Here is a 10,539-nt window from a genome sequence, read left to right as displayed (position 1 = left end):
TCCCGCAGCCTCGGATACAAGCCATGAGGGAAGGCCACCCGCGCAGCATGGCTACACGCACTAGGTACTTAGCTCTCGATCATTCAGTGTCACCTGAAGGAATGAGCAAAGCCGGGAGCAATCCCGCACAGAGGCGGGAGGGGGAATACTCCCGCCCAAATAAGCCAGTCTATACTGAAGGACCTTTTACTGTACCTGACGAGGTATGGGCGAAAGATCTGATCAGGGATACGACAGCTCACTGATACAGTATGGCGAGCAGCATGCTCCTGTACTGTATCACTATTAAGCCGCTGCCTACTCACCAACTACTGTCATACCACGTGCGTAGCCGGCAGTTGGTGGAAAGGGAATAGTATACAGCAGGCCTGGTCGCTATCAGCCGCTGCCTACCCACCAACTACCAGCAGGGCACGTGCGTAGACTACTGTTGGTGAACAGGAACACTGTTGCAGCCGGCCATACCTCCTTGGAAACCTACCTTCGGCTATAAATACCCCAAATGGTATGATCATCTGGACACATCATATCTTACTACATTATCATCATATTATACCTGATATCTGCTCTAGCAATCTCTTAATATACTTTTATATTTAAAGAGCAATCTAGTCTGATTCTCACGCCGGAGGGTGGTCACAAGGAGGAACCCCCCCCCCCCTTCTCAGTGACGAGCTCACGGTGTCTGTTTTGCAGGTTATCAGAAGAACCATCTTCCAAGGGTCTAACCCCTCGTGGGAAACATCTCTCCAACCCCCAGGTTACCAGTAATCTGCCCGGGGTCCGGTTGGTGTTTCTTCAAGAAGCTACATAAAACCTGACAAAAAAGAATGCCAGAATATGTGGTAAATAATAAGATAATACTTACATCTAATTTCTGAACATGCGTAAATTCCAGAAATCTAACGACATCACCCTTGTCTAATGCCAGCCCATGCCTTTCTTTGCTGAACAAAGGTACCATACCCGTTCCAAGTTGATTAAGAATCCACTTACTCTCATCATCTATACTTCTTTCATCTGTTGGGGGTGGGCCCGTGCTTTCCTCAGAGATCTACAAAGACAATTATGTAAAACAATATGCAAAACAGATAAAAAGAGTAAATAAAAGAAATATAGTGAGTTCACATAACCACCTGCATTCTTTCTGGAATATCTATCTCCCGAATACGCCCATCCTTTCAGTCATGCATTTTTCAGAAGGAACAATTAGTTCAAATCTTAATTATGATATTTGAAGTGAAAACAAGAGAAAGTGTAGACTCACAGATTTTCGGCGTTGAAAACCGACATCATCTTGAAGAAGCTCATAGTCATCGTCACCAAAAACATAATTCTTTTCCGATTCTCTTAAATATAATGCACAGGTTAAAACAAATTTTAAAACTAAAACCTAACACGAACATGAAATTACCTTGTCTTCCTTTTCTTCTTCCTTTGGCTCTCCATGTATTCATCTTAAAAACCATAAGCAAAAGCACATTAGAAGGCAGAAGCCATGACTCAAAAGTAACAGAACAACATCAGTAGTTCTTCTAATGTCAAATAAACCTGATGAATCATGACACCACACTCATAAGCAGGCGCTGTTCACGAGTCGAGCCAGGGTGGGTTAGCTCGAGCTCGAAACTAAACCAGGCAGCTCGGCTCGGCTTGAGTTCGAGCTTGAAGTTAAACGAGCCTAAGATCGAGCCAAACCAAGGTCGACTCGGTTATAAAAATGTCATTTCAAATAAAGTTATATTTAGCTACTTTTATCAAGCCTGAAATTCAACATAACCAATTGAAATCAAACCGAATTGCAACACAAACTTTGAATTCGGTTTCAAGCGAATAACAAATAGTTGTTTAAATTTTGTTTTATAATTCGCTTCAGCTTATAGTTTTTGCTGAGTCATATTTAACTTAACCGTGTCCAATAACGAAAAATACTAAAAAGGAATGAATACTCATAGAAATAAAAGTATTATAGAAAGAAAAATGAAACATTAGGAGTTGTCAATCAAAGGACAAATATGATAGTTCATACTTGTCATTTGAAATGGTATATGTTCAGAAGACACTTATCATTTCAAATGGTAGATGTCTGTATTTTAACATATAGGGACATGCTACTTTGGATTATTTAATTTGAATTATTCAAGCTCATTTCCTTTTGGCCGCTGCAACTTGATGTCGGCCGAAAAACTTTTTCGGCAATATTTCTTTATATTTGTTTATCCTTTTTACCTTTTCTTTTCTCCTAATTCCACTTGTTAATGCTTAAAAAAACAAAAATCTATACATATATATTAAAAAAATGTGCTCTTCACCGAAATCGTGCCTTAACAGTCGCCGAGCCTAGAATGAGGTCTAGGTCGGCCCTGCCTTTAAGTATACATCATGCATTTAAAACAAAGAAGATTAATGCTTGAAAACCGATCATTTTTTCAACATGTTTAGTAATTTTGTAGGAAATACGATACAATCACTATAACCAATGTAAGACGGAGACGATGAAGTGGATAAAAATCATTTTTTATGTTAAGGAGCCGTGCGCGCATTTATAAGATATAACCATACAAGAGACCCATAATTTGTCAATAACCAAATTTTAGTTGAAACTCGAGTTGACCCATTAAACCCCAAAATATTATCCTAAATCATCAATTTTGGTTGTATTTTACTAAGTAACATAAAATAGTATACAAATTACGAACATATAATATCACTTATAAACTCATTAATTCGTGCATTGATAATCCAATAACATGTGTAGTTTTCTGAACAATGTAATTCTACAAATACTAACACAAACACATAGCATCACAGTTTGTTCAAGTTTGAGCAATGTAAGGGTAACTGTAACATCTCCAAAAATTTTGATCCAAATATGACCAAGTCAATAGAAGAAAAGTGATTAAAAATGAAAAATTTTGACCCATCGCGATACGCGATGGTCCTTGATGACACATCAACACGTGTCACCCGGAGGTGACACATGGCAGACATCGCGACACATGGCAGGCCACGTGTCAACACGTGGCAGAACGTGTCTTAGAAAATGACACGTGTCCGCCACGTGGCAACACGTGGCATAAGGTGTTTAAGAAAGTGACACGTGTCCACCACGTGGCGACACGTGGCACTCTATGAGAAACACGTGTCATCGCGATACGCGATGACCAATAGAAAGGTGCCATCGCGTATCGCGATGGGACCGGATTTCAGCTATAAATAGGAGGGCCATCGGCTCATATCATGCACACCACCCCACTCTCTCTCTAGAAACTTTCTCTCTCTACCTCGATTTCTGTGCCACCGACCCGACAAATCATAACCTCGTAATTCGCACCATATACCGACGACACCTCGAAGTTCGTACCGACAATCCCGACAACCGGCACACCTCGTTTTGCATGCCGACCTCGTAACACGTGACGGCCCTGTAAACCGTGCTAACCCAAGACGACCCGACGTCTCGCCTCGAAGTACGTGCACGACCCGGCGACACCCAAACGTTGCCTAGAATTGCGTGCCGAGGAGTTGTTGATCAAGATTCTCAATATACATGCAAGCGTCGAAGTGCTGCCCGAGAATCTAGAAAACAATAAGCCGAACAAGGTAGGGGTTCTGCCCAAATTTAATATTATTATTCCAAAAGGCTTAGACCCTAGTTAGGAGTATAGCCTAGACCTTGATTAAATTATAACAATTAAATAAAATTTCTTTATAATTAGGAAATACAAAATTATATAAACAAAGGTTACAACTAAATATAATTTCTTTATGGTTAAGAAATATAAGTATTAATGGGAATATAGTTAAATAATATTTCTTCAAGAGTAAGAAATATAAGTTTTACCTACAAGAGGTATAGTTAAAAATAGTGTTTCTTTATGATTAAGAAACATGAGATTTTATATACAAAGGTTATAGATAAATGACGTTTCTTCTTGAAGAAGAAACATATCATAGACATTTCTTCTAGAAGAAGAAACATAGTACATGATTAGCAAATAAAGAGAAAGAAATTCATATCAAAATATTTCATTCAATTCAAACAAAGGATCAATCAAGGTTTAAGTTATCAAAACCAGACTAAAGGTCTGTAGCCGGATTAAGAGACGATCCGGGTATTTATATAAACCTATTTTATTATAGGTCAATCATTCAATCATTCATTCATTCATAAAGGTTTTCAAACGAGATCACCACATCATTCAGAACAGACGGTCACAGGTGAATACGTTAAACCTTTTTCAGTCAAGATAAACGGGTTGTTTATCTTAAACAAAGACAGTCAAATAAAGATTTATGGGATTACGCGATCCCTATTAAATTACAAGATAGAAAATAAAAACAACTCAGACCGAGTACACATGTGTCTGGATCCAAACAAAATTAATCTAGTCTACCAGTCAAGGCTACGTGGCCGCAGACTAGAGATCATAATAAAAGTTCTCCAATGGGCATCAGTTCCCAATGGGCATCCGTTCCTAATGGGCATCAGTTCCCAATGAACGTTAGTTCCCAAAGGGCATCAGTTCCCGGAGAACCGTAATTGTGTGTGTATGGCAAGTGGTACAAATCCCAGAAATAAGAGACGTTTTTGCTGAGATTGTTTCATGAAAACTATCTTGTCAGTCAAAGAAAGATTTATAAAATATTTTTAGAGTCAACGATTCACCAGCATATCGCTGACGTATTTTTCCTTCAATGTCACAGGAAATAAAGTTATCACAAGTAGCAAGGAATTATAACCATCCAAGAAGATTGATGCTCGCAAGGTAGAGATGACTCAATATTTTAAATTATTAAGTTTTATAAATAAAGCAAAGGTTTGAAAATCAAACTCTTGAATATTTATTATTCGATAAGCGTTATATTAAATCAAATATTTTGTTATATTTTACAAATAAACTAATGTTTCAAAACATAAATTAATATTTTATTATTAACTAAAGACTTTCGCTAAAACTCTGATATATTTTCAAAACAGGTACCAACTATTGGTCACACGCCTAGGCCCTAAGTGAGGGTGTGACAGTAACACCCTAAAAAAGCATCAATACGAATGCGACAAAAAGAGCCATGCTCAGAGCATTGTTACGAGAGGAGATTAAGAGAACATAAGGGCTAGGTAAAAGACAAAAATGGTCGCACAACAGGCGACAGCTGGAAAAGGACAGGTCCATCGTGCTCAGCCATTAGAAACGTGCTATCGTGCATGACCATGAGAAATAACTGTACAGTTTTAGATGCGATGTTATCTTGTATATATATCCCAATATCTATAACAATGCTCAGAATATATGAGTATCAAAGATTTCATTTCACCTTTAACTATGTGTAGTCTATAAACTCTCATACCTCTCAATATCACTCACATTACTTCTTAATCATAGCATATCTAGATCCATAATCATAAGGATCACGATTTGCTTTAACATTGGCGCCATCTGGGTCGAATTTGAGTCTTTAACGGCAAATTTTCATGAGTTTTTAGGGGAAATATGTCACACCCCCATCTTAGGCCTAGGAGCGTGACCCAACAGTTGGTACCAATATTGTAAATAAATCAGAGTTGCGTTTATTTGCGGAAGACTTGTAAACTTTAAAGATCAAAAGTGTAACTTTTATATATACATTCAAAAGACGGGAATTGTAAAACACCCGTTTAGTGTTGTTAACAAAAGATTACTTGTTTTATGTTTACAAACCACCATATATGTTTATACAAAATAAAATCCAAGCCATCGGATATATAAGAACTTCGTCACTCCAAGTGCTAAACTTGTTCACCTGCAAAATGTAATAAAATACATCAACAACGAATGTTGGTGAACACGCTGACGCAAAACAACTTCTTTTACTTTATTACCCCTCGAGACTACGCCTGCCTCGGCCCAACGTGGCTTAGGAATAACAAAGTCAAATAACACATTATAAAATAGAGCCTCTACTCTAGGTCACCTCAGCAAACACCGCAACGTTCGACTTAGTTAAGTACCCGTAAATATACACATAAGGTCGTACTCCCTGAAGGAGAGCGTCCTACGACCAAGGGTGGTGCGATCATGCCCATACATCGCATAGTACCACCTATGTAAGGATCCAGACATACGTATACCACAGCCTGAGGGCTAGGTTCATACCCATAGTTATAACGGTTTTAGGAACACATAGTTCCTTGTAAACAATTTCATATAAAAAGTTTGACTCATTTGAAAACAAGTTTATAAAAGTTTGGGGGCGTATTCACCTTGTCTCTTTAGGATCGGCTTCACTCACCGTCCAAGGGTCTTTCCCTTTCTTTATCTCGCACCTATAGTACGAGTATAAATATTTGTTAGTCGGATACACGATCCGGCTTAAGACCTTTAGTCTTGTATCTCAATCCTCGATTGAACCTTTAGTTCAATTCTTATTTACTTGAAAACCTTTAGTTTAAAAGTAAATTTATAAACCTTTAGTTTATATTAAAAACCCGACGTTTCTTCTTTTCTAAGAAACGTAATCTTTTCTTTTATTATTTAAGAATACTCTTTAATCATTAAATTATATTTTCATAACAAAGAATATAATCATATATACTTACACACATATATATGTATCACAATATTCAATAATCAAACTTTCATTCGTTTCTTTGTTATGTTTTCTTTTCTTTTTTCTTTTATCGAGATATCGAGTATAACCTCGACTTAAGGCTTAATCCTCTAATATAATATTGAATTATATTGAATTCATTATTACGCCTAACCTTAGTGGCGTATTAAAACTCTAGGGACTTGAGCAGCACTCCTATGCCGCTTTACTTTTCTCGACACGCAAATCGAGGTACGCCAAATCTTCAACACTCGTTGGCACGAACTCCAAGAACAAACACCATCTTGGTTGTATGTGGGTGGAGGGTGGCACACACTTCGAGGAAACTTTGAACACAAACGAAAGTTCAAGGCACGCTTATCGAGGCAAATCGGTTAAATGTTCTAGAGAGAGAGTAGAGAGATGTGGGAGCTGATTTGGGATGTGAAAATGAGCAGCCCTTGGCCACTATTTATAGACCAAATCTGGTGTCCCATCACGTACCGCGCCCAGTCCTTCAGCAAGCCCGTCGCGTACCGCGACGTAGGCTTGCTGAGTCAATATGTAGGCTTGCCACGTGTCGACACGTGCAGGCACCGTTCCACGTGGCGACACGTGGCGGACGTGTTGCCACGTGGTGACACGTGGTGGCATACAGTGCCACCGTGTGCCACGTGGCACAACGTGTCAGACGACCAATCGCGTATCGCGATGGGTGTCTCCTTTGATCCTCAAGAAAACAAAATTTACATTTTTAACCCTTAAGTTTGGAATTTGGCGATTTTAGTCCCTAGACTTTGGAAAGTTGATACTTTGAAATCGAAATTTTCATGATGTTACATCCTCCCCACCTTGAAACAAATCTCGTCCTCGAGATTGCTTTATTCAAACAAGTGTGGTATTTTCTTTTCATTTCCGATTCGAGTTCTCAAGTATATTCGGGCCCTCTACACGAGTCCCATTTAACTTTTACAATTTTCAAAGTTCTTCTTTTCAATTCCTTTGTTTTCGAATCTTCAATTTGTATTGGACGTTCTACGAATTTTAAGTTTTCGTTTATTTCTACGTCTTTCAATGGCATAGCCAAAGATTCATCGGTCAAACACTTACGCAGATTCGAAACATGGAATACATTGTGTATCCCTTGCATTTCCTCGGGCAGTCGCAAACGGTATGCAACAGTGCTGATTCGTTCAAGTACCTCAAAAGGTCCAACGAATCGAGGACTTAACTTTCCTTTCTTACCGAAGCGAACAACGCCTTTCCAAGGCGAGACTTTTAATAATACTTTGTCACCAACATTAAATTCTAACGGCTTACGACGAACGTCGGCGTAACTCTTTTTGCGATCACCTGCCGTCTTAAGCCGTTCTCGAATTTGAAGAATCTTGTCGGTGGTTTCTTGGACTATCTCGGGTCCAGATAATTGATTGTCTCCAGTTTCAGACCTGCACACGGGCGTTCTACACTTTCGACCATATAACACCTCGAATGGTGCGGCTTGAATACTTGTGTGATAGCTATTATTGTACGAGAATTCCATTAGGGGTAAATGGTCGTCCCAACTTCCACCTAAGTCGATCACACAAGCGCGAAGCATATCTTCCAACGTTTGGATCGTCCTTTCGCTTTGCCCATCGGTTTGTGGATGATAGCAGTGCTAAGGTTTAACTTCGTACCAAGAGCTTGTTGAAAGCTTTTCCAAAAATGAGACATAAAACGACTGTCTCGATCAGATATTATAGATAGAGGTACTCCATGCAAAGCAACGATGTTGTTCACATAAATACGCGCTAATCTATCCATTGAGTATGACTCATTGATGGGTATGAAATGTGCGGATTTTGTCAAACGATCCACAATTACCCATATTGCATTATGTTGTCGAGTCGTCTTCGGGAGTTTGGTAACGAAATCCATAGTGATTAACTCCTACTTCCATACAGGAAGTTCGGGTTGCTGAAGCAATCCTGAAGGCTTTTGATGTTCAGCCTTGACTTTCAAACAAGTAAGACATTTCGCAACATGCGAAGCGACATCCCTTTTCATTCCATTCCACCAATAGTTCGCCTTTAGATTTTGGTACATCTTATCGCTTACGGGATGCATCATGTATTTCGACTTATGAGCTTCGTTCAAAATTTTCTCACGCAATCCTCCAACGATTGGTACCCAAATCCGGTTTCCCATTCTAAGGATACCATCATTACCTTTGACTAACGAGTCAATGGTGCCATTACGTTTTTCGTCGGAGATTTGGTTTTCATTGATTGCTTGAGTTTGAGCGGATTTGATTTGCTCAATGAGATCTATTTGGAGTTCTAGGCGCAACGCTCGGACTCTTTTGGGTTTTTCGTGTTCTTTACGACTTAAGGCATTAGCCACGACGTTGGCTTTGCCTTCATGGTAAACAATCTCACAATCGTAGTCATTGAGCGTTTCCATCCATCGCCGTTGGCGCATGTTGAGCTCATTTTGATCAAAGTTGTGTTTCAAGCTCTTATGATCAGTGTACACGATAAATCTTACTCCATAGAGATAGTGCCTCCATATCTTAAGTGCAAATATTATGGCGCCTAACTTTAGATCGTGAGTTGTGTAATTCTTTTTGTGTACTTTGAGTTGACGAGAGGCGTAAGCGATTACTTTCTTACGTTGCATTAGTACGCATCCCAAACCCAAATGAGATGCGTCAGTAAAGACTACAAAATCCTCAGTACCTTCTGGAAAAGCCAAGATAGGTGCTTGGGTGAGCTTTTGTTAAAGTATATCGAACGCCTCTTGTTGCTTCGTTCCTCATTCGTATTTGATGTTCTTACGAGTTAAAGAAGTTAAGGGAACGGCAATTCGAGAAAAGTACTCGATAAACCTTCGGTAATAGCCGGCCAAACCTAAGAAACTTCGGATCTCGGTTGGCGACTTCGGGACCTCCCACTTAGAGATAGCTTCAATCTTAGCGGGGTCCACTTGAATACCGTTAACGTTAATGACGTGACCAATAAATTGCACCTCGTGTAACCAGAATTCGCACTTTGAGAACTTAGCGTACAATTTCTCGGTTTTAAAATTTTCGAGCAACGTTCGAAGATGAATTTCATGATCAGCCTTAGACTTAGAGTAAATAAGTATATCGTCGATGAATACGATAACAAATTTATCCAAGTACGGCTTGCAAATACGGTTCATCATATCTATGAACGCAGCTGGGGCATTAGTGAGTCCAAACGGCATAACCGTGAACTCATAATGTTCATACCTTGTTCGAAACGCGGTTTTCGGAATATCTTCGGTTTGAACTTTGAGTTGGTGATAGCCATAACGAATATCGATTTTAGAAAAATAACTAGCACCTTGAAGTTGGTCAAAAATATCATCGATACGAGGGAGTGGATATCGGTTTTTTATTGTGACTTTGTTCAACGCACGATAATCAATACACATCCTCTTGGAACCATCCTTCTTCTTGACAAACATAATTGGCGCTCCCCAGGGTGACGAGCTCGATCGAATGAAACCTTTTTCCAATAACTCATCGAGTTGTTTCTTTAGCTCCTTCATCTCGGTTGGCGCTATGCGATACGGAGCTTTGGCGATCGGAGCAGTACCAGAAATAAGATCAATCCTAAACTCTACTTCACGATCGGGAGGGATTCCAGGAAGTTCATCGGGAAAGACGTCAAAAAAGTTAGAAACCATAGGGACGTCTTTGATTTCTTTTAGCTTTGATTCTTCAGTAACGTAGGCCATAAATGCGAGGCATCCTTGATTCAAACATTTGTTAGCCCTAATCATAGAAATTATGCTAACTTGGCCAGCGTCTTTGTCCCCTTCAATTCAAATCGTTCGTTTATCAGGGGCTTGAATTTCAACAGTTTTGCTATTGCAGATGATACGAGCATGGTTATCAGATAACCAATCCGTACCAAGTACAATATCAAAACCAGCCAGACTCATGGATAACAAACAAAT

At 39.3% G+C, this 10,539-nt stretch overlaps 1 protein-coding gene across 1 annotated transcript; it reads right to left on the bottom strand.

Annotated features, from left to right (window-relative positions):
• Positions 1 to 868: 868 nt before the first annotated feature.
• Positions 869 to 1,454, bottom strand: LOC143574271 (transcription elongation factor SPT6 homolog; the record flags this gene model as incomplete). The annotated part of the gene is made up of 4 exons (XM_077058929.1): positions 1,415 to 1,454; positions 1,268 to 1,349; positions 1,137 to 1,178; positions 869 to 1,054 (listed from the first exon to the last, which is right to left on the bottom strand). Coding segments are annotated over exons 1-4 (345 nt in total), but the record flags the coding sequence as incomplete, so codon positions are not given.
• Between the last annotated feature and the right edge of the window lie 9,085 nt (positions 1,455 to 10,539).

The sequence above is a fragment of the Bidens hawaiensis genome, unplaced genomic scaffold (assembly GCF_021521415.1).
Source record: "Bidens hawaiensis isolate Kalapana, Puna unplaced genomic scaffold, B.hawaiensis_p1.1 tig00026875_1, whole genome shotgun sequence".
NCBI lineage: Eukaryota > Viridiplantae > Streptophyta > Magnoliopsida > Asterales > Asteraceae > Bidens > Bidens hawaiensis.
This window is presented reverse-complemented; position numbering and strand designations above follow the sequence as displayed.